This window comes from Petaurus breviceps, unplaced genomic scaffold (assembly GCF_028583685.1).
Source record: "Petaurus breviceps papuanus isolate PSGF00001 unplaced genomic scaffold, PetGlider_PUasm1.0 79, whole genome shotgun sequence".
NCBI lineage: Eukaryota > Metazoa > Chordata > Mammalia > Diprotodontia > Petauridae > Petaurus > Petaurus breviceps.
Window position 1 is genome coordinate 8,844,287 of NW_027186523.1, and position 25,859 is coordinate 8,870,145.

Sequence of the window (25,859 nt, forward strand, 5' to 3'; positions counted from 1 at the left end):
GGACAAATGTTAGATACATTATAGAAGCAGACGCAACAAGATTTGGCAATTGATTAGATATTGGGGGCTGGAGGGGTGGGGAGCAGTTTGAGGAAAAGTGAAGTTACATAATTTATTTTGGTTAAGAAAATAATTATCTTCATAGTTACAAAGATCCCACTCAATTAGGGTTAAAGGTGTGAGCTGTATCCCTTACAAGCCTTGGGAACACAGTGGTGGTTTTGTTTCCTTTTAAATGCCAGAAAAAAATAAGAGGAAAAGTCACAAAGTGGTACATTCAAGAAAAACATTTTTATCTTTGTTCTAAAAGAGCATTTTACACAGTGCTTTACATTGTTATATTTGATCATTTTTATTTGACAGGAGGTAGGAGTTGAAAGTGTTCTCAAGCATCCTCATATATAACATCCCACTTCTTTCCCCTGGGCATTTACATGGCAGGATCCCCACATTGGGAATTTTTTCCTTCCCTCACTTTTGTGTCACAAAATCCTTAACTTCTTTCAAAGAACAGCCCAATGTCACCACTGGTTGAGACCTTTTCAGACATCCTCCCTGTAATGGAAATGCAAATTTGGAAGATCTTCCCTTCCCCTAGGCTAAAGTGCACCAGAAGCCTGGGGTGGGAGGCTTGTTTTTCAGTAGATACTTTTTGATTGGCCAGTGGGTCAATAAGGTTGTTACATTCTCTGAGCCGGGAGAAGGCTATATAAGCCCGGATGTGAGGCTTTGTTTTGGGGGCTCACTTTGAGAAGTGTTCTGTGATTTGATCAGATGAAATTCTGGGAAGCCGTTGTCCAGAGGGCCTCCCCCCCTTTGAAAAACCCAGATGTGGAAACCCAGATGTTGACTGGGTATGGATGTAATGGTTGGACAGTTTGAAATCTGTCTACTAGATCTGTTTGTCTTGATAATTCTGCCTGTATACTTTGAAGTTCGGGGTGCTGACCTTTTCCCCTGAATAAGGTAAACAATATATGTCTGAATGATTAAAGTAAGCTTGTTAACCCATTTTGAGTTGTTTTCCTTTAACAAAGCAGATCCAAGAACCTGTGTGAGCAGCCACCCTGGGGACGCTGGGGTGCTTGCTGCTACACTCCCCCATTTTATTTATCTGTACATACTCTATCTCCCAGTAAAATGTAAGCACCCTGAGGGACCACTTCCATTTTTGCATTCACAGTGCTTGGCATAGTGTGATTCACACTATTCACAGATTTTAACTGAGTTTCATAACTGCCCTCATTTTAAAGATAGGAAAACAAAGTCAGAGAGGGGAGGCTCAAGGTCTCACAACTGAACCTGAGGCTGGAACTGCAAGAGGGGTCTCCTGACTAACTCCTGTGCTTTCCACTGCATCATGGTAAAAGTCTTTGGGGAGAAATATGCTAATTAAAAAGTTACAATTAAAACAATATGTATTGGGGAGAGTCTGTCTCCATAATGAATTTGTTGCTAGGCAACATGAATATCCAGACTCTAGAAGATGAATTATGCAAATGTACCAATAAGTTTAGTACTTTGTAAAAGTGTAAGTATCACAAATTACACAAAAGTGTAAATAACATATTTTCAAATGCACCATAATATCATGGAAGAAAATAATTAGTAAGACTACTGCCATTAGACCACTGCTACTCTTTCTTTTGTCCTTTCACTACTTAGAGTCAAAGCCCCAGGTGTACTGCACGTGGCATGCAGTGGAAAGAGAGAGACTGGGGAGTGGGAAGGCCTCAGTTTGAGTCCCTTCACAAAAACACTTCATCTCTCGAAGCCACTGTTTCCTCACATGTAAAAATGACAAAGTTGGACTAGATGACCTATGAGCTCTCCTTTAGCCTAGTTTAGCCTAGTTGTCTCCTACAATGCTGAATAAGGTTCCTGAATAACTATCAACTGCCTTATAGAAAACATTTTAGAATACCATTCTTTTAATAAAAGGTACAACATTCCAATGTATACCACAAAAGGAAATAAAAACAAAGACAAAATTTAAAAATTATATAACAAGATATTAATAAATCTGAATGACCATATATGCTTAAGATATACAGCAGTATTTAAATAGATTCTTCTGTCTCATACAAAAGAAGCACCCTAACATGGTAGAGTCATATGTTGTTCTAGAGAACACCAATTTGATGCTTTGAAGTTTTAAAGGACTTTTTACCAATTTCCATCCTCAAGCAAGTTTAGAGATATCCTCATATTGAATACCTTCAACTCTGCGTCCCTTTAGAGGGCCCTAGAAATTGAAAATAAAAAGTGTAAGTATACATGGAAGAGAAAGAATAAGAAAATGATAGCAAAAAGAGAAAAAATCCAGCTCTCTTCTTCTCCAACTGTCTTAAAATGTGTAGTAATAAAACTCACTCAGTTAAAAAAAGAATACTTACTATATGATAGCATTTTGCTAAGTGCTGGTCATACAAAGAAAGAGAACAAGCTTATGTGTATACAAGTTAATCTCAGAGGGAAGGCAGTAAGGGGGAAAGAAAGGAGGAAGCCAAGAAAGACAAGAAACAGAATGAGGAGAAAAAGCATTCCAGGTCTGGAGGGCAGCTAGTGCAAAGGTCTCCCTTTTTTAGGAAATAAAGTATCATGTTCAAGGAAGAGCAAGATACCACCAGTGTTCCTGAATCACAAAGGAATTGTCTGGGTTTAATGTAGTGTAAAAAAACTAAAAAGGTAAGAAGGTGTCGGATTATTAAGGAAGAGTGAATTTTACTAAATATTTAAAGAGCAATTAATTCCAGTACTATATAAACTATTTGGGAAAAGTAGGCAAAAAGGAGTCCTACCTAATTCCTTTTATGACATAAATACAGAGCTCATACCTAAACCAGGAAGAGCAAAAACTGAGAAAGAAAACTATAGGTCAATTTCCCTAATGAATATCAATACAAAAAATTTAAATAAAATACTGGCAAAGAGATTACAGAAATATATTACAAATTTCACACACTGTGACCAGATAGGATTTATACCAAGAATGCAAAATTAGTTCAATATTAGGAAAACTATCAGCATAACTGACTACATTAAAAACAAAACCAATAAAAATCGTATGATTATTTCAATAAATGCATAGAAAGCTTCTGACAAAATATTTCTTATTAAAAGCATGTAGAAAGCACAAGAATAAATGGAATTGACCTTAAAGTGATAAGTAATATTTATCTAAAAATATCAACAGGCATTATATGTAATAAGGATAATCTAGAAGCCTTCCCAATACAATCAGGGTTTTGTAAAGCAAGGATGCCCATTATCACCACTATTATTCAATGTTAGCTATAGCAATAAGAGAAGAAAATACAATTCAAGGAATTAGAATACGCAATGAGAAAACAAACTATCACTCTTTGCAGATGATATGAGGCTATATTTGGAGAAACCCAGAGAATCAACAAAAAACTAGCTGAAATAATTAAGAACTTTTGTAAGGTTGTAGGATATAAACCCACATCAATCATCAGCGTTTCTATATATTACCAACAAAGTCTAACAGCAAAAGACAAAAAAAGAAATTCCATTTAAAATAAGTGCAGACAATATAAAATACGTGGGAATCTACCTGTCAAGACAAACACAGGAACTATATGAACACAATCACAAAATGCTTTTCACACAAGTCAGATCTAAACAACTGGAGAAATATTAATTGTTCATGGGTAGGCTGATCCCATGTAATAAAAACGACAATTCTATCTAAATTAATCTACTTGTTCAGTGTCATGCAAATCAAACTGCCAAAAATTTATTTTATAGAGCTAGAAAAAATAAAACAAAATTTATCTGGAAGAACAAATGGCCAAGAATATTAAGGGAATTAATAAAAGAAAAATGCAAAAGAAGGTAGCCTAGCTATACCAGATGTCAAACTATATTATAAAGTGTTAATCATCAAAACTATCTGTTACTGGCTAAGAAATAGAGTGGTAGATCAGTGGACTAGATTAGGCACATAATATACAGTAGTAAATTATCATAGTAATCAAGTGTTTGATAAACCCAAAGATCCAAGTTCTTGGGGCAAGAACTCACTATATGACAAAAACTGTTGGAAAAACTTGAAAGCAATTTAGCAGAAACTAGGTATAGATCAACTTCTCAAATGATACACCAAGATAAGGTCAAAATGGGTACATGATTTAAACCTAAGGGGTGATGTCATAAGCAAATTAGGGGAGCATGGAATAATTTACCTATCAGATCTATAGATAAGGAAAGAATTTATTGCAAAACAAGAGAGAGTATTAAGGGATATAAAACTGATAACTTTGATTTCATTAAATTAAAAAGGTTTTGCGCAAATAAATCCAAAGCAGCCAAGATTAGAAGTAAAGTGGGAAACTGGAGAAAAATTTTTACAGCAAGTTCTTTTAATAAAGGCCTCATTTTAGAATATATAGAGAACAGAGTACCAGACACCCCTGCCTTATTAATTTTCTTCTGTCAAAAGAACCAAATGTCTTAATATTAAACATATGGAGGATTTTGAAAGGAGTTAATTCCTCTCATTTTTACCACTCTACAAACTTATTTCAATTTACTTCTTTATTCTCTAAATTGTTGTCTTAAAATCTACATTATAGTTTATTTTGCTATATTTGTAAAGATCTTCATTTTAGATTATTTCTAGAATGTATAAAAAGTTGTAAATTAAAGAATTCACTTCAGATTTTTTTAACATTTAAAAATGGCTGTTTCTAGGTAAAATATACTTACAGTTTCAATCATGACAGTGGCAGAAAAAGTTTTCTCACTGATGGATTCTAGGGTTGCTTCATTTCCCCTGTAGCCTCCATTCAAAACCAAAACTCTTTTTCCTAAAAAAAAAAAAAAAAAAAAAAGATCGATAGGAAACTTCACACAAAGAAAATACCTACTTTCATATTATCTATATGAGAGCAAAATATAATTTCATCAGGTAGGTCATAGTATTTCAGAACTCATTTATTACAAATGTAGAAATGGATGCCCAAAAACATACAGTGACTTAACTAAGGTCACATATCCCAACCCCTAGCCAAGGGCTTTTTGTACCACACTGGCACTACACTGATAGTAATAATAACCTTTTCTTAAAATAGAAATGGCTGATTTGCTCAAACATTGCAATGTCCTACAAAATAATTTGTGGAGAGAAACATTTTTCTTACAAAAGTCAAAAACAGAATAAAAGAGGTAGAATGTAATACAGTAGAAAAAAAATGTTGGATTTGGATCCAAGGACCTCAATTCAAGTCCCCTCTATAGCAAGGGTAGGTTATTTAACTTCTCTAGGCCTTCCTGGCCCTCACCTGTCAAACGAGAGAACTTACCTAGATCATCTTTCTCCAGACTTTTTTCAATTATGTATGCCTATCAGTAAAAAATGTTTAACACAAAACTCATCAGAAAAAAATTTTTGAACACACACCCCTAACATGTTTATTTACTTATAAATAATATACATGTACTACTATATTAATAATTGTTATAAAACAAAAAAAGTTTAGAAAAGACAAAATAATTAATCTCAGAGGCTACAGGTGCCATTAGAATTAACTGAGTGACTCATCTCAAGACTTGCACTTTAATACATAAATCATAAACATATATACCAACAAAACCCAGCAAGAAGAGATTAAACAAAATTCCATTTAAAATAACTACAGACAACATAAAATACTTGGGAGTCTACCTGCCAAGACAAATGCAAGGACTTTATGAGCATAACCCAGAACACTTTTCAGATAAATAAAGACAGATCTAAACAACTAGAGAGATATTAAATACTCATGGATAGGCCAAGCCAATATAATAAAAATGACAATTCTACCTAAATTAATTTATTTAGGTCAGAGCCACAGCAATCAGACCACCAAAAAATTATTTTATAGATCTAGAAAAAATAATAACAAAATGTACAAGGAAGATGGAAAGGTCAAGAATATTAAGGGAATCAATAATAAAAAGATGGGAAGGAAAGCAGCCTACAAACTATCTTACAAAGAGGTAATCATCAAAACAACTTGGTATTGGCTAAGAAATACGAGTAGTGGATCAGTGAAATAGTTTAGGGACACAACACAGAGTAGTAAATAATCACAGTAATTTAGTATTTGATAAACCCAAAGATCCAAGCTTTGGGGACAAGAAATCACTATCTGACAAAGACTACTGGGGGAACTGGTGGCAGAAAGTAGGCACAGACCAACATCTCATACTATATAACAAAGTCAAAATAAGTACATAATTTAGACACAGAGTGACATCATAAGCAAGTTAGGAGAGAACAGAAAATTCACCTGTAAGATCTATGGATAAGGGAAGAGTTTAAGATCAAACAAGAGATGGAGAGGATCACAAGAAGCAGAATGGATAATTTTGATTACATGAAATTAAAAAGGGTCTGCACAAAGAAAACCAATGCAGTCAAAATTAGAAGGAAAGCAAAAACTGCGGGGGTGGGGGGGAGGGGATTTCTAGCAAGTTTCTCTGATAAAAGTTTCACTTCTCAAATATACAGAGAACTGAGCCAAATTTGTAAAAATTAGAATCATTCCCTAATTGATAAATGATCAAAGGATATGAACAGGTAGTTTTCAGATGAAAAAAAAATCAAAGTCTATAAATAGTCACATGAAAAAAATTCTCTAAATCACTAATAATTAGAGCAATGCAAATTAAAATAATTCTGAGGTACCATCTCACACCTATCTGATTGGCTAACATGACAGAAAAGGAAAATGCTGGAGGACAAATGCTGGAAGGGAAATGGAAAAACAGAAAAACTAATTCACTGTTGGTAAAGTTGTGAACTGGTCCAATCATTCTGGAGAATAATTTGGAAATATACCAAAGGGCTATCAAACTATGAATACCCTCTGAACCAGCAATACCAGCACTACGTCTGTATCCCAAAAGATCAAAGAAGGAAAAGGACCTATGTTTAAAAAAATTTTTAAGCAGCTTCTTTTGTGGTAGCAAAGAGCTAGAAATTGAGAGGATACTTATTAATTGGAAAATGGCTGAAAAATTTGTAATATATGATTGTGATGGAATACTATTGTGCCACAAGAAATGACAAGAAGATCTCATATAGAAGAGACAAGGGATAACTGTTACAATGGAGGGAAAGAGCAGGAAGGCAAAAGGGAATGGGTGAACGTTACTCTCATTGAATTTGGCTTAGGGAGAGAATGACATACACACTAAATTGGGTATCTTGCCCTACAGGAGAGTAGGGGGGAAGTGGATGGGGAGGGGATGATAGAGGGGAGGGAAGGTTGGGGGGAAGGGTAGTTAGAAGCACACACTTTTGAAAAAGGACAGGGTCAAAGTAGAGAATAGAACAAATGGGAGGCAGGATAGGATGGAGGGAAATATAGTCAGTCTTTCACAATATATCCACTATGGAAATGTGTATAACTGCACATGCACCAACCTATATTAAATTACTTATCTTCCCAGTAAGGGTGGGTGACGAGGGAGGAAGGGAAAGAATCTGGAATTCAAAGTTGAAAAATCAAATGTTTAAAAAATTGTTATTATTAATATTATTATTATTGTTACTATTTACATGTAACTGGGAAATAAGATAAACAGGCACTGGGGTATGGAGATCCATTTTGCCCTACTGGAAAGTTGGAAGGGGGATAGGGGAGGATATAGGAGAGAACAGATTGGGGGAGGGGGTATACAGTAGGATCACTGTTTTGGGGTGATGGATAGGGAAAAGATGGGGAGAAAAATTGTAACTCAAAATCTTGTGGAAATGAATGATGTAAACTAAAAATAAACATAAAATTTAATTTTAAAAAAATTATTTAAAAAAAAAAGAAATGATGAGAAGAATGGTTTCAGAAAAACCTGGGAAGTCCTACAAGAACTCATTCAAAGTGAAGTGAGCAGAACCAGAACACCGTACACAGTAACAACAGTATTATAAAGATGATCAACCTGGCTACTCTGATCAATACAATGATCGAGGACAATTCCAAAGGACCCATATTGAAAAATGCTATCCACCTCCAGAAAGAGAAGTGATGAACTGAGTGCAAAATGAAGTATAGTTTTTTCACTATCTTTTTTCACTTCTTTTCTAGCAACATGGCTAGTATGGAAATATGTTTTGCATAAATTTCACATGTAATTGATATACTGTTTGACGTAGAGGAAGGGTTGGAGGAAGGAAGAGAATTAGCTGTGTGAGTAGAAAGAAGACACATGGAAGAAACATGGAAGTCAAACTGCCACGATCTGGAAACTGACTAGAAACATGGATGTAGGATAAGGGAACGTGAAGAGCTGAAAATGACACCAAAGTTGTAAAAACCTGGGAAAAGGATGGTGGTGGCCTAAACACTAACAAGAAAGTTTTAAAGTGGGTTTGGAGGGAAAGAAAATGATATCTGTAATTTCTATCATATTTCATCCATGCCTGCTCATCCTTTGTGGTTCACTTTGTCCCGCTTAAAATGAAAACAATGAGGTAGACTTAACCACTAGCTGCTGCACCAAGGCCCACATCTTGCCCTCTGAGGGATGCCTGCTGAAGTTCAGGTGGTCTGGAGGAGAGAAAATGAAGATGGAACTTTTCCAAAAGTACCTGCACAGGTACAGTGAGTCAAGAGTCTTTGAGGATAAAAGTGACTGGAGATAAATCACATAATTATCATAGCAAGGTTACTGATTAATTATTATAGTGAGCAAAGGATGATACCTATCTTTTGATTGGTGAGGCCAGCACTATGAAAACCACTGGCCTGAATGATCTTTCAGATCCCTTCCAACATGAAAAAACATGAAATATATAGGCATCATTTATTTAAATATATTTTTTAAAACAATGAATCAAATCACTTTTCATTGCACTCCTAAGAACCAAAAAATCTTTACTATTCAGTTTCCAGAGGAAAAATTTTTGCTATTAGAATTAATAAAATAGGGCTTTTATGTGAAATAATAACTGCACAAAGGGGGGGGCGGAGTCAGGATAGCAGAGTAGAAGCATGACCTCCGAGTGGCTCCGGCTTCCACCTTCCCCAATCAATGTAAAAAGGGGACTCTGAACAAACTATGGAGCTGCAGAACCCACAAAATGATAGAGAAGCTAACTGCCTGCTGAGGACAACCCAGTAGGCCAGCAGGAATCGGCCAGCACAGCGCTATGGGAGCGGAGCCCAGGCCCAGGTGAGCCAGAGGTTTTAGCCCCAGGGCGACCAGCCACCAGCCGGAGGGACTCCACATCAGTAGCAGCTGTGGCCGTTTCCAGAATTATCAACACATAGATGTGTAGGACAAAGTAACAGGTCAGTGCAATCTGGACTTTGGGACCCAGTAAGTGGGAGTGCATAGCTTTTGCCCCCGGGGCGAGAAGCCACTGAGAGGCCGGCACAGCCAGCCAGCGCCATGTGGCAGCTTCAGCTCTTGGCTTGCAGAGTGTAAGAGGACCAAGCAAACAGTCTGAGGGATATTGGCTCTTGCTTTAACCTGCATGGATCTGGATTGCAGTCAAGGGTGGAGGTTCTGGGGCGTGTGTCCAGCTCGCCACAGTGTATGGAGGCCTCAGAGAGGGCAACCATCTAATACCTCCTGCAGCTGAGAAAACCCCAGCGTTTGAGATGAAAGCTCCCCTGTCTGGTGGCAGAGCTACTATGGCAAAAAGCCCAGGGGTCAAGTGACTAGGGGGCGACATGACCAGGCAAAGGAAACAAAGCAGACAGAAGATTCCAACATTACTCTCCTATTTTGGGAACAAAAAGGAGCAAAGCACGGAACAGGAGGAAGACAGTGAAGTCAGAACTCCTGCACCAAAAGCTTCAAAGGAAAATACAAGCTGGTTACAGGCCATAGAGGACCTTAAGAAGCAGATAAGAGAAGTGGAGGAAAAATTGGGAAGAGAAATGAGAATGATGCAAGAAAATTACAAAATGAAAGTCAACAGCCTGACTGAGGAAAATAACACCTTAAAAAATAGACTAACTCAAATGGCAAAAGAGGCTCAAAAAGGCAACGAGGAGAAGAATGCCTTAAAAAGCCAAATTTGCCAGATGGAAAAAGAATCTCAAAAGCTCACTGAGGAGAATTATTGCTTCAGAATTAGATTGGAGCAAATGGAAGCTAATGACTTGATGAGAAATCAAGATGCTGTTAAACAGATCCAAACAAATTAAAGAATAGAAGGCAATGTGAAATATCTCATGGGAAAAACCACTGACCTGGAAAACAGATTCAGGAGAGACAATTTAAAAATTATTGGACTGCCTGAAAGCCATGATCAAAGTAAGAACCTAGAAATCATCCTCCAGGAAGTTCTCAAAGAAAACTGCCCTGATGAAGAACCACAGGGCAAAATAGAGATTGAAAGAATCCACCAATCACCTCCTGAAAAGATCCCCAAAAGAAAACTCCTAGGAATATTATAGCCAGGTTCCAGAATTCCCAGATCAAGGAGAGAATATTACAAAAGCAGCCAGGAAGAAACAATTTGAATATTGTGGAAACACAATCAGGATAACCCAGGATCTGGCAGCTTCTACACTGAGGGATCGAAGGGCTTGGAATATGATATTCTGGAGGTAAAAGGAGCTGGGATTAAAAACAAGAATCACCTACCCAGCAAAACTGAGTATCATGTTTCAGGGGAAAATATGGTCATTCAGTGGAATAGAGGACTTTAAGCATTCTTGATGAAAAAACCAGAGTTGAATAGGAAATTTCATATTCAGATACAAGAAGCAAGAGAAGCATGAGAAGGTAAACAGGGAAAAGAAATCATAAGGAACTTATCAAAGTTGAACTATTAACATTCCTACATGGAACAACAATAATTGTAACTGATGAAACTTTTGTCAGTATGAAAATAGTTGAAGGGAATGGAAATATATATATGTCTATATATGAGGGTATATGGGCATATGAATACATATGTGAATGTGTGTATATATGTTTACAGGTATACATAGAGGGCACAGGACCAATTTAACAGGAAGGGATGATACTTAAAAGGGGAAATTAAGAGGTGAGAGAGGAATATAATGAGAGGAGATGGGGAGAGACAGAATGGGGTAAACTATCTCATAAAGAAGAGGCAAGGGAAAATGGTTACATTGGAGGGGAAGAATAGGAAGGCAAAAGGGAATGGGTCAACCTTATTCTCATTGAATTTGGCTTGGGGAGGGAATGAAATACACACTAAATAGGGTATCTCACCCTACAGGAGAATAAGGGGGAGGGGATGAGAGCGGGGATGATGGAAGGGAGGGCAGGCTGTGGGGGAGGGAAGTTGGAAGCATCCACTTTTGAAAAGGGAAAGGATCAAAGTAGAGAATAGAACAAGTGGGAGGTGGGATAGGAGGGAGGGAAATATAGTCAGTCTTTTACAATATATCCACTATGTTATTGTTTTGCATTAGCTACACATGTACAACCTATACTGAACTGCTTATCTTCCCAGTAGGGGTGGGTGACAAGGGAGGAAAGGAATGAATCTGAAATTCAAAGTTTTAAAATCAAATGTTTAAAAAAATATATATACTATTATTAACACTATTTTACATATAATTGGGAAATAAGATATACAGGCACTGTGGGGCATAGAGATCCACCATGCCCTACTGGAAAAGTTGAAAGGGGTATGGGAGAAAATATGGGAGAGAGCAGATTGGAGGAAGGGATATCCTATGAGACTGCTATTTTGGGGCGGTGGGTAGGGGAAAAATGGGGAGAAAATTTGTAACTCAAAATCTGGCAGAAATGAATGATGTAAATCAGAATTTAATAAAGCATTTGAAAAATGGAAAAAAAATAACTGCACAAAGGGGATGAAAGAGAAGCCCCCCCAAAAAAATATTTTAAGAAGCCAGAACTTGGGAATTAGCATTATAATTATTATTATACATATGATTATTAGAGAAGCTGTATATATTCATATAGGGCCATATAACTGGTATCATTATTACTAAAGAAGCATGTATGTTCAGCATGACACACGGGGTCCACCTTAGAAACACTAAGCCTTAATTTCATAATTGGCCTCTGAAAAATATCATGTGACCACAGATAAATCACTTAACCTATCAGCACCCCAGGTAACTGAGATTATAAATTACAAATGAATTATCAATATACAATAATGAAGGGAAGTTCCACATCAGAAGTATCCTTCATGGACAAAATTACATGTCATTTCTAGTACATAAATACTTTCAAATTTTCTTTTCATATTATACAAAAAAAATTTGTACCAGGAACTCAAGTTAAAAGAGGAAAAATAAGTTTAAATGCCCTGGCAAGGTAGTGGCAACATCAAACTTTACAAGAAGAGAAAAGATTAGAAGAGCACTAGCATAACTTATATGTAAATAACTCTTTTTGGTAAAGAAAGAGTATACAGAAATCTATGAATCTACTCAAATTTTATTCATTTATAACACTGTATTCCCCTCTACAAACTGAGAAAAAAAAATCTAAAAAGAAAATCTCATTCATGACCCTTAAATGAAGGTACAACATGAATCTAAGGATGAAATAAATCATTTTGAGGGCATAGAAGTTATAGATTTAAAAAGAGATTTACCTGGTGCTGGTATTACTGTCTCTAAATGGGTCTGGTCAAGTTTTAGCTTGTCTCCAGAATCGATCATCTTTACCACTGCTGTGTATTTGTCAATTACTTCCTGTGCATAAAATTAACATTTTAGCAAACGAATTTTGAAAAACACAGACAAAAGATAAAAGTTATGGCTATATCAAAAGAACAAAGTCATTCTACAAACTTTAGTGTTTTCCAAGGTCCAAAAGTGGCTTCAAATCTAAAGTTTCCAAAAGCAAACCTAGATCAAAGCTTATCTAAGATTTGTATCTGCTGAACGAAAGAAAGTTTGGGAAAATTCAGAGACAATCGTTAAGAATGAAGTATAAGGGCTCACTGTGCCCAACTTGAAGATATACATGAGGCAGAGTGCTAATATATAGTTAGTCTAAAAAAAAAGTAGAGAATATATTTTGTGTAAGTACTCCATCAGAATGTTAACAATACTCTAGAGTCCCACTAAAGTAAAAAAAACTGTGATTATTAGGACCTCAGAATATAATATTGCTTTCATTCCCCAACTGGTAAATGGTCAAAGGATATGAAAAGGCAGTTTTTTTGATGAAGAAATCAAAACTATATAGTCATATGAAAAAATGCTCTAAATTATTGATTAAAGAAATGAAAATCAAAACAACTCTGAGGTACCACACACCTATTAAATTAGATTGGTTAACATGGCAAAACAGAAGAATGATAAATGTTAGAGGATGTTGTAACACTAATTCATTCTTGGTGGAGGTGTGAGCTGATCCAACTGCTCTGGAGAGCAATTTGGAACTATATCCAAAGGGTTACAAAAATGTGTATACCCTTTGACTAAGAAATACCACTTCTAGGGCTATGTCCCAAAGTGATCATAAAAATGGGAAAAGGACCCACGTGTGCAAAAATATTTATAGCAGCTCTTTTTGTGGTGGCCAAGAATTGGAAACCGAGAGGATACCCATCAATTGGGGAATGGCTGAACAAGTTGTGTTATATGAATGTAATGGAATACTATTGTGCTATAAGAAAAGCAGGCTTCAGAGAAACCTGGAAAGACTTATATGAACTGATGCTGAGTGAGGAGCAGAACCAGGAGAACATTGTGCACAGTAACAGCCACAGTGTGTGAGGACTGATTTTGGTGGACTTAGCCATTCTCAGCCATGCAAGGACCTAAAACAATTCCAAAGAACACATGATAGAAAATGCCATCCACATCCAGAGAAAGAACTATGGAGCAGACTATTTTCTTTTTTGTTTTATTTTGGTTTTTTTCTTTCTAATGGATTTTCCCGTTCGTTATAATTCTTCTATGCAACATGACTAATGTGAAAATATGTTTAATAGGAATGTATGTGTAGAGCCCATTGCAAGTTGAAGAAGATATTGTAAGTCATCTTGGGAAAGGAGAGAAAGAAAATTTAAAATTTGCATAAGTGATTGTTGAAAACTAAAAATCAATAATTTAATAAAAAAAAGAAAATCAAAACAACTTTGAGATATCATTTTACACCTCTCAGATTGACTAGAATCACAGAAGGGGGGGATGTAGAAAAATTGGGACATTAATACACCATTAGTGGAACAGTGAACTGATTCAACCATTTTGGAAAGCAATATTCCAGGAGGAACTGGAACATAGTAGGCACTTAATAAATGTTGATTGACTCATCTCACAGTTTATTGTGAGAATCAAATGAGATACTGTAGTAAAGTGCTTTACAAACTTTAAAGCACTGTAATGCTATATCATCATGAACACTGGTCCTGGAAAACAGATGAACAAATGTAATTCCCTACTTTAAAGGGCTATACAAATCCTAGCTATGTTCATCATCATCATCACCATCACCACCACCATCACCACCATCACTATCTTCAACAAAGAGATGGGGAACTAAGAATGTGGATATTTCATGTGTTGTCAGGCACAGATATATCAGTTAGATTTGTTAAACTTAAAAACAATTTTTAAAAATCTTTGTTATAAGGAAAAGGAGATATATGTGTCAATGTATGTGATACAAAAAAGAGGTATCAGTTTTATAATTTGTTTTTAATATAAAGGCAAAATCCCAACAAAGTACGAAGATTATTATTTATAATTAATTAAATATAATTAAGAGTTGAAGAAGATATTGCTTCCACCTGCAAGGCAAGGGGTTGAGAAGGACCAGGGTAAAGGATCAAAGAAGGCTTCAGAGAGGATAAGGTATTTAATCTGAGTCTTAAAAAATAGGAAGAATTGGGGGTGGCCAGATAGCACAGTGAGTAAGAGCACTGGCCCCAGGGTCAGGATGACCTGGGATCAAATCCAGGCTCAGACACTTAGCACCCACCCAGAAACACCTGGCTGTGTAACTTGAGCAAGTTACCTAACCCCAATTGCCTTAAAATAAATAAATAAATAAGAAGGATCTGAATACATGGATAAAGATGGCCATGAGGAATGAGATAAACAAGGGCATAGAAGCAAAGAAGGACAGGAAGAAATTGGGAAACAATGAAAAGTCCAAGTGGGCTGAAACTGAGGTGAAAGGAAGTAAGGGCAAGAGAATGTTAATGTTATCGGAGCAACGGATCATAAAGATGCTTCAGAAAGTGATATGAAAGACAGAACAAATAAGGAACTAGAAATAGGAAGACCAGTTGGGTTATTAGAGAAGTTCAGGTAAGATATATTATACACTACAATGGAAGTAGTACCAACAGAAAGAAGGAAATGGATTTGAGACTTATAGAAACCAAGTTGAGAGAACTTGGTAGACAGTTGAATGCAGAGATAAGAAATGTAAGAAAATACTGCATTTTAAAAATGTTTCTTGCACTTTGAAGATTCAAACAGAGAACTTTGGCCCCAAGCAGCACTAAACTATTAAGGTATAACTGATCAAAATACTGGTGCTTCACTACAGAAACAAACAATTTACCCAAATTCTCCAAATATTCTGGCTGACAAGTTTTATAGGCTTACCTGGACAACTCCCTTTTTCTTATGATATTTCTCTCCAAGTTTTTTGGTTATAATTTTCACAATAATTTCCTTTAATAAAAACAAAAAAAAATATTTTAGAAAAAAAAAAGACTGGATCTTCCTATTGTGTTTCTTTACTTTAAGTTAATGTTTATGGAAGAGCTTTTTCTAATTAGCTGTTACTGCTGTGCTACAGTAAATAGAAAGGCACAGATTTCCAAGCCTTTTCCACTGCTGGCTAATCTATGAGAAAAATATTCCTTTAAAAATCTCTCATCTCTTGTTCAGATCACTATTACCAAAGAAGAGTCAAGATAAGAAGACTCTTCACTCCATGGTGAAAATATCTCGACAGCTAAGAACCTTTACCTCTTGACATTTAACCCCATTAACTCATGCCTTCCATGTATAGTCTATTAATTTGTTGATTTCATTCTTTTAAAAAAAAAAGACCATAATCTTAATCAAACATACTCAAATATTCTAACAGAAAAAAAAGACTGTAAAGAAAAGTATAAAGTTTCACTATTTATAGTTAAAGTTTATGAAACTTTTTAAAAACAAGATAAACCACTTTTCAATATTGACAGATATAAGCATTAGTAAATTTTCCTAGAAAAATAGCAGGAAACCTTTAAGCTCATGTATTATAGTCAAATTAGTTCAAAAGTTTCTCATATGATTTTCAATTTTTGATTTACTAAGAATTTTCAGATTAATGCTTGCTATCTTTCTTTTGAGAATCTAATTTTCAAATGATAGAAAAAAATTATGATTATATATTTCACATAAATAGAAATTGGGCTTGTTCTTCTTTCTGTCTTCCTGATTCTGATAAGCTTTCCAAAGATTAGCAAAGAAATTTCAATTGCTTCATTTATTGCTATATTCAGTGCAATGATTTTGTATTTATCATTTCAAATGTTTATTTTTAAAAAGAGAAAAGCTAGGTTAACAATTCTATGGTAAGCCATGTTAAATACTGAATTTTTAAATGTTTAGAAGGGTGGTATGGAGAGAAGTGTGTAAGGTTACAGAGAAGAGAGTCTTTAAATACTAGAACTCTTTCTAGTGCTTAAGAGAATGTCTGAACCTTCTTAATCCAAGTCTACCCTGAAACCTCTGAAAAGAAGCTAATTAATGTCAGAGCAGGCAGTTTTTCTGACTCAGATACTTATTGCCATAAGGAAATAAGCTGAGTTTACCAAAGGCCATAAAATGAGGTAATCTGAAGAGAAATTATGACTCATTATACAATTACAATTTTTACCCACTAAATTCCTTTCTTTCTAGAGTTTTAGACAAACTGCTTCAGGGTAAAAAGAGAATAGAAAATTAATTAAAACAATTATTGAAATACTTTAAAATACCTAATACAATATACCTCCCTAAGATAAAAAGGCTGAACAATAGCATTAATATATTGGTTGTTTTAACTGTATACATGTAAACCATGTGAAGTTGTTGATAAATTACAACTGGATATCATATTCTTGGAATAACAGCTATTTCACAAAAACAACCAACACTTCAGAGAATTACAATTATTTACTAAGCTAAAAATCACTGAATTACCAGCAGGATTTAGTGACATAGTAGAGAGAATCCTGGATTAAAAGAGTGCCTGATCAAAGTCCCTGAATTCAATACTGTCTCTGCCATTTACTCCCTGGATATTTCTAAGCAAACTATTTAAACTTTCTGAGCTTCATTTTCCTCATCTATAAAATGGATAGGTTGAACTAGATGACCTTTAAAATTCCTTCCAACAACAAAGGTATAAACCCTATGAAATTAATCGGATTGATTTAGGTTTTGGTCTCATTATAGCTTTCATTTATACAAAATTTTGGATGACAAAAATCTCTAAAGAAAACATAAAACCTACAAATTTTCAAAAAACATCTATTCTAAGGGGAAAAAAAGGATTTTTAAAGCAACTAGGTTGATTTTTCCCTCCTACAGGGTGCAATAACATTCTACACTGGGTAGATGGGGAAGAAAATCTTTGCTTCTATAAAATAGAAAGGAAAAATTAACCCTCATTCTCACATAAAACCAAACATTACCTTCAAAATGTTTACGACGACCTTAAACTTCAACCCACAAATTAAACATAGAAAGATGATTCAATTTTCACTTTCCTAAATTAATCAGATATAGTTGGCTAGAATGGCTTTACAAATTGCATTAATTTCTAACATTACAATAGGAAGCATGTTTTTAGAAACACTGACTTTCTGAATTAATCCTCATTGCCATCACCAGTGAGAATTATCTCTATTTTACAGTGGTACAAAAGAAGATATAAAAGTGAAAATAAAGATGCATTTGATTTTCAAAGACAGGGAGAAACAACAGACCTATGGGATCAGACTCCTCATCTCCTAGTTTAAAATACTTTCATTTTGTAATTGGCACATTTCTTTCTTCTAAAATTTGCCTCTTTAGAAGAATGAGTGCCACTTCAAAGGAAAAAAAAAGTTTTGTGAAAACTTTCTAGCTTATTAAGTTCAGAAAAAGTGCCTCAATAAATACATACAAATGCTTTTCCTTGGCCTGCCAAGTTAAAATCAATTTATTCTATAACCCAGGAACATTTTAATGTTTTTTAGTTAAAAATTATCTTCAATCTCAGATATGAAAACCTGGCTAGTCCTTATTCCCTTAGAAAAAGGTAGAAAACAAAATTCTTATATTCAAAAGGATACTTACAATCTTCAATTTAAATTATCTATTGCTAGATTCAGTACATCTCTGTAAAACAATGCTATTCCTTTCTTGGAAGTATAAAAATAATGTTCTGAAATATATTGCATCTTAATTGAAAGATCTGAAGTCAGCTACAGAAGCAAATCTTTTTATGAAAATTACTAAATATATTGTAGAAAACTCACTAAAAAGAATATGTTTTTGGAAAACTAGATATCTGTGGTAAATAAGAACAGAAAAAAATATCACATAAAGATAATTCTGGGGGGTGGCTAGGTGGCACAGTGAATAGAGCACCGGCCCTGGAGTCAGGAGGACCTGAGTTAAAATCCAGCCTCAGACACTTAACACAAAAACCAGCTGTGTGACCTTGGGCAAGTCATTTAACCCCAACTGCCCTCCAAAAAGCAAAAAAAAAAAAAAGATAAATCTGGGCCTTAAAAACTAGTACTTACAAGGGTGGCCAGGTGGCGCAGTGAGTAAAAGCGCCGGCCCCAGAGTCAGGAGACCCAGGATCGGTTCCAGCCTCAGATACTTAGCACCCACACAAAATAACTGGCCACGTAACCTTGAGAAAGTTACTTAACCCCAACTGCTTTTAAAAAAAAAAAACTAGTACTTACTTAAAAAATAGTACTTACAGGGTGCAGCCAATAATCCGTTCGAGCACTTTTTTTCTTTTGTTCTTCGAGCTATAAAACAAGTAAGTTATTCATAATACTGTTCCTATAAAGTCCTTAATAAGTTGCAAACATCATTTTTAATTACCAAGAGGATACCATGAAAAAATAAAAACTATAAAGATTCATGGTTTCACATAAATTCTCCTTTGTATATGAAATATTCCTGCTTGGTGAAGTCTATCTAGTTCACTAAAAAAAAGAAAACAAAAACAATACCCAGAAAATTCTAGAAAAAGTATTCCAAAAAACAGGGATAACTTAGATTGGGAGAGAGAAGGTGAAAGGAGAAGAATGGGAAAAAAAAATTATGGTCAATAAGTTGAACACCTGGGGCGGCCAAGTAGCACAGCGAGTAAGAGCACCGGCTCCAGTGTTGGGATGACCTGGATCAAATCCGGGCTCAGATACTCAGCACCACACCCAGAAATAACTGGCTGTGTAACCTTGAGCAAGTTACTTAGCCCCAATTGCTTTAAAAAAAAAAAAAAAGTTGAACACCAAAGACTTAGGGTTTGTCAAAACTGTGAAAAATCCCAGGGTAAGAACTTCCTCCATTGACTCATTTTCAGTGCCAGCCCTTCCAACATTTCTATTCTTTTTAGACCTTTTCTCACCACAGGATCTATGTAGCTAAACTGGGCTTCTCACAGTTCCTCACAGAGGCCACTCTATCTTACACCTCAGGGTCTTTCCTGGAATGCCCTCCCCACCATCATTTCTGCCTCTTAGTTTCCCTAGCTTCTTTCCCAGCTCAAATTCTACCTTTTGCCTTTACTGACACCCTTCACTGATGCCCTTCAATTGCTAGTGTTTTCTCATTTTGCATTTTGTCTCTGCATCAGACTGTGAACTCTTTAAGAGCAAGATTTGGTTTGGCTTTTCTCTATATCCCCAGTGCTTAGCAGAATGCCTGGCATAGATGTAATGAGAATGTAAATTTATGTTGTTGCCATCTTTCTAAGATTGTGCAAGATCTTCCCTGCCCCTAGGTTAAATGCACCTGGAGCCTGTGGTGGAAGGCTTGTTTTTCAGGAGATACTTTGTGATTGGGCAGTGGGTCAAGAGGGTTGTTACATTCTCTGAGCCAGGAGAAGGCTATATAAAACCTGTTGTGAGGCTTTGTTTTGGGGATCACTTTGAGAAGTGTTGTGTGATTTGACCAGATGAGAGACTCTGGGCAGCCGTTGAGAGCCCCCTGGCTTTGAAAAACCCAGATGTTGATGCTTCCCTCTCTGGTAACTGACTAGGCATAGATGTAATAGTTGGACAGTTGGAGGCCTGTCTGCTGAAATGTTTCTGTTTGCTTGTAACCTTTGTATACTCCGAAGTTCGGGGTGCTGACTTTTTCCCCTGAACTAGGTAAATGATATGTTTGATTAAAGCAAGATTGTTAACCCATTTTGAGTTGCTTTCCTTTAGAAAAGCAGATCTAAGAACCTGTGTTGGCAGCCACCCTGGGTATGCTGGGGTGCTTGCTGCTACAACAGAGAAAATACTTAAATGCCTGTTTTACTATAAGCTATGGATTGTTAATTGTTAAAAAGCAGGTAAAGCAGGATTCCTAAAATTTCTCATCTCATTCACTCTTAAAGATGAATGCAACAACTACAACTACCTTCAGCACCTGAAACTAGCTTGTCCATCTTTCCCAATGTTAAAGATTAAAAATGATGTTTATGCAAAGCAAGAGTAGGGATTACACTCCAGTATCAGGGAAAATTTTAAGCACAAGAAGCTGACAGCACTTGAAATTATTTTAATATGATAACAAAGTCAGAGTAAGAGAGAAATAAAAAATACAAATAACAAAAGGAGGGAATAGATAAATGGATGACAGAACTCTGTCATATACTCAGATCTTTCACGTTCTTAGCAGTTTAACATTAACCCTGTTTTCCATCTTTCCTTGGAAATAAATGAGAAAACTCTATATCCAATTGAAACCTAATTCTAAAGTCTCCAACTTTTCATATGAATGAAGGGTAACCAAGATATTAAAATTTATAATTAAAAGAAATTAATCTGGAGGATATGCCATTTAAACAGCTACTTAATCTGCTGCTTTTATATCATACTTATGCCTTTCAGTTTGTCCTACACAGGGCAAATTTTCAGCATCAGGAGAGACTGAACAGTAGGAAAAAAACAATAGATAAAAGCACTAGAGATTTTACTTTATCAGTACTACCTAAATTAAATTTTTAAGGGATGAAGTTTTTAAGTCCATAGATAAAAACGCATCCCTGAAAGACAATGGCAGGTATAACACAGTAGTCCATAGACCAAAAGTGATCCCATTCAATGACCTCAAAAATAATTTATGTCAATCTTTTGATGGCTAGAAAAAAGTAGGAAGTTTCTTTGGTCAGGGAGAGGGAAAGACATAGCAACTGTTTTAACCATTTTAAGAACAGAAATACTCAGTTTCTTTCCAGTTCTTCTCCTCCCTTTTTAGATAGGGTAAAGCTAAGGTATGGGGGTTGCAGAGACAATTTCCACTAGAATATATACAAGATACGGTCTTCATATTTACCTCGAGAGGCTTATACAAACTGATGCTGAGTGAGAAGAGTAGAACCAGGAGAAATTTGTACACAATTACAGATACAACGTATGTGTGATGACATACTTTGATAGACTGGACTCTTCTCAGCAATGCAGTGATATAAGTCAATCCCAAAAGACTCATGATGGAGAGAAATATGTGCATCCAGAGAAAGAACTAAGTTTATATCCAGGTGGAAGCAAAATACCTGATCTTTTTCCTTCTCTTATTTGGTTTTATGTCCTCTTTACCATTTTTCATTCCAGCTGGTACAATCCGTCCTTATAACCTGACTAATGTATAATGTGAAAGTATTTACAGCTCCTATACTTGACTATAAGCCACCATGGGGGGGGGGGGAAGGGAGGGCGGGGAACAAAATGTGAAACTCAAGGAATTGTGGAATTGAATCCTGTAAACTAAAAGGAAACAAACAAATTAATTTTAAAAAAAATATAAGCTACAAAAAAAAAAAGCATATATACAAGATTCGTAGCTAGTTTTAGAGTCACAAAGTGATCCTTATCAGTAAAATGCTTTCAATTGTACAAATTACTTTAACTGAAGATGCATTATTATGAGCTTGACCAAAAAATTAAAAATACCTCATCTAGACATCTTCATTCACTTGTCAGGATGTGCTAAGGTTGGAAGCAACAAGAGAGCATAAGGATATTGGTCTGAAATTGAGGTCTGATTATTGAGAATGTTTATTGCCAAAGAGGAGAAAAATTAAGTCAGAGACTAAGGGGAAAAATAACTGTTCTGGCTTTAATAACTCTTTGGAAATAAAGCTTTGAATAATAATTTATTATTGCTGAACTTTCTAATTCTGTACCCAAATTTTATAGTGATTTTTACTGATAACTCTTCAGGTAAGAAAGTATGGTATTTATTCTGATTTTCTAAATAGATAACTTCACAGATGGATATGGCTGACAATCACTTCTCAAAATAGCACGCATAAATTTGTCCAGTCCAAGATGGACATATATTTGTATGATATACTGCAACATTCATTAAGATCTTCTTGGATTTTCATTAGCTTTGAAATATATAATTAATTCCCCCTTTAAGAATCAATGAATATTTTATAAGATACCCTTTCTTAATTATACCTCCATTATTTCATCAAGTGCAGATTTCTTCTTCTTCTTTTCTTTTGACTGAGATGAACTGTGGGATGATTCTTTCCGTTTTACTGATGCTGCAGTCCCCACCATTTTCAATGCACTAGGACCCAGAGAACTGATGGAAATAAAAACCAGGTCAATTAATTCTGAGTTCCTTGAGATCAGGAACTGTCTTTTGCCTTTCTACCCAGCACTCAGCACAATGCGTAAACAAAGCAGTTGCCTAATAAATGCTTGCTGACTGACCTAGCAAACTCCATTTGCAAATAAATGTTTTACAATAAAGAAAGATTAACAAGAGAATCATTATATTTGATAGCACCTCTGATTTATAAGAATTAAAATCAATCAAGAGAACAAAGAAGGTATCATGGTTTAGAAGAGAACAAATTTAGACTCAGGAGCTCACAAGGTTCTGGCACTGACCAGTCATATAAATTTTCACAGAATCTCAGAAGTTGAAAATTAAAACACAGAAGCCATCTAGTCCAACCCATACCTAATTAAGAATCCAAGCAGTCATTCAGCCTTTCCTTGAAGAACTGAAGAGTAAGAGGCAGTTGGTTCCCCTTCACAAAGTAGTTCATTCCACTTTTGGGTAGCTTTAATTGTTAGGAAATTCTTACATAGTTCCAGTCAAAATCTGACTCTCTGAAAATTCCACCTAATGATCCTAGTTATGCATTTTGGGGTCCAAGTGGAACAAGTCTGATCCCTCATACACACAATCACCTTTCAGATTCCTGAAGACAGCTATCATGTCCCCAATAACTTTTTTCTACAGTTTAAACATCTCTGATTCCTTCCAGAGATCCTATTATGGTATGATCTTGAGGTTTTTCACCACCTTGGTTGCCCTCCTTTGGATACTCTCCAGCTTATCAATGTCATTCCTAAAATGTGGCACCCTGATCTGACCAGGACAAAACAAAACAAGATTATTGTCTCCCTGGTCCTGCACACTATGCCTCTCTCAGCTGTAAGAGAGGTTTATATCTCCTGGTAACCTTTTGGTTACCATCTCATGCTGCTGACTCATATAACGTTTATAGTTCTATTATTAAAGTGCCAAGATCTTTTCCAAATGAATTACCATCTAGACATTCCACCTTTATCTTATATTTATAAGATGATTTCTTAAATTCAAATATAAAATTTTAAATTTATCCCCATTAAATTTCATTTCATTAGATTCTGCCCTCGATGTCAAATATGCATTCACAATACTCAGACCTGAACCAGATTAAAATGTAATTGGGAAACACTAAACAAAATAAATTAAAAATACAATAGAAAATACATAAGGTTAATATGTAGCTCTCTGAGTCAATATGCAGCCTGCAGGAAACCTTATATACAGTTTAGTAGCCCCATTTCTATTTGGGTTTGACACCAATGCTTTAGACAACTGAGATCTTTTTGGACCCCAGAAAGATCTAGATCTGTCACCCAGTGTTAGGCAAGCTCTCTAAACTTTGTGTCACCTAGAAATATAAGAACTGTACTATTTATAGCTATCCAAGTCTTTGATAAAAATGTTAAGTACCACACAGCCAAGAATATAATTCCTTACTAGGGTCCTCCTTCCAAGTTCACGTCAAATCATTAACAGATTCCTGGCTAAAACAGCTGTTTGAGGAGAAAAAGGCAGCCAAACTCCCACACACAGCAAAAAAACCCAAAAACAAAACAAAACCACAAAACTAAGAAATAGTACAAAAGCAAGAAAACAAATGAGAAACTATAGTTTTTCATTTTATCCTCCCTAGAATGGCATAAAAAAAATCAGCCAGAAGACCAAGCAAAGAGGGACCACCCAAAAAAGACAGTGGCAGCATGGATAAAGAAAATAAAAGCTTCTCAGTGACCAAAGTCAGGCTAAAGACACGGGCAGACTAGAAGGCTGTGTATCTAGAGACAGCAAAAGTGAAAAAATACTATGAAAATGCTTCAGAGTGGTCAGAAACCCACAAAATAAACTAAAAGCAACCTTAAACAGCAGTAATTATTATGGATGCATCAGCACCTAGGTCTAGGACACCCTAGAACTCCATGGTCCACAGTACTCTGTCCTGAGACACCATACAGAGCTTTTAAGATTTAGCACACTGAACCTCATCAAGCCAAGGAAGGTCTAAAATCTTACAGCATTCTAACTGTAGATACTCTCTTGGAGACAGAAATCAGCACAAAAACGTAGGAAACTCAGTTCAAGAACAAGGAGAAGAACACCCTACCAAAAAGTATCGTTGAAGGCAGCACCTGGCCCTGACACAAAGGCCCAGTTCAGAAACTGAAGCTGAAGAGATGTGTAAACCAAAGAATATACTGACAAGGATAAAGATCTCATCATAGATCTAGAGATGCCCTAAAATCCAACCTACAATCATGATATCATAACAATGTCAAGCAAGACTCAAAAACAAAAAATGGATTTTCCACAAGGACTATATGAACGTGATGAGGGATGGCTCACAATAGGTTCAGCAGGAACTCTGATCTTTATCTAAGACCAGAAAACCCTGGATTCAGTCTGGAAAGAATTCAGCCCAAGCCAACTTGGAATCAGAGTTGTAAAAGTTTATTGTATGCTTTACAGCGGGCAAGGGTCTTTAGGGAACCTGCAAGTTTATTGTTAGGCTATACAGTGGGCAAGAGTCCTTTAGGGGACCTGCAACCTTAAAGGGGTAGAATTAAGGTTTTTATAGAATAATCCATAGTAGAACCCGTGCCAATTATGCTAACTAGGTGATTAAGGGTGGGATTAGGGAGGAGTTAAGGTGGGGCCAGTGTTTAAAGGGATATGCACTTTTAATGTAACTTTGAAGGCGTATTGCCCATAATTCACTGGGAAAAAGCCCACGAAGGGGCTACCTGGACTTGTGGTTTTAGGCTTAAAACATCACTAAAGCAGCTATCGGTCAAGGGCTGACTGAGAAATGCCCAGTCTGCCACCCACCAGTGTCATGTTTGACAAGATTCATGTCTGGGAACCAAGGTTAATGGAGATTTAGTGTGTGGATAATAGGCTAAGGAGTTAACCCAGAGATAGGGTCCTAAAGGATTCATGGGGGCAGCGGAACACTATACAAGGGGGAGATAATAGTTGCCTAAGCTGGAATGTTTATAGATACTTTTGTGAAAGATTCACAGGTGTAGCTTGTCACTGTTCCAAGCTGAGATAACCAATTCATGAGTTGTTGCTGGGCAGAGTTAATGCTCTGAAGCTGGGGGGGGG

At 35.9% G+C, this 25,859-nt stretch overlaps 1 protein-coding gene across 3 annotated transcripts in view; it reads right to left on the minus strand.

Moving 5' to 3' along the window:
• Nucleotides 1-272: 272 nt before the first annotated feature.
• The window catches only part of LOC138175819 (DNA/RNA-binding protein KIN17), a 42,971-nt gene continuing 17,384 nt past the window's right edge, over nt 273-25,859 (minus strand). The window contains exons 8-13 of one of the 3 annotated variants that reach the window (XM_069106322.1): nt 22,607-22,736; nt 18,902-18,952; nt 15,549-15,617; nt 12,572-12,671; nt 4,732-4,832; nt 273-2,245 (exon numbers count right to left, since the gene is read on the minus strand). In XM_069106322.1, coding sequence (XP_068962423.1) covers nt 2,183-2,245; nt 4,732-4,832; nt 12,572-12,671; nt 15,549-15,617; nt 18,902-18,952; nt 22,607-22,736 — 514 coding nt within the window. In that variant the 3' untranslated portion in view covers nt 273-2,182. Of the gene's footprint in view, nt 2,246-4,731; nt 4,833-5,327; nt 5,368-12,571; nt 12,672-15,548; nt 15,618-18,901; nt 18,953-22,606; nt 22,737-25,859 lie in introns of those variants that run through there. The other 2 variants (XM_069106324.1, XM_069106323.1) reach the window with 2 other exon arrangements.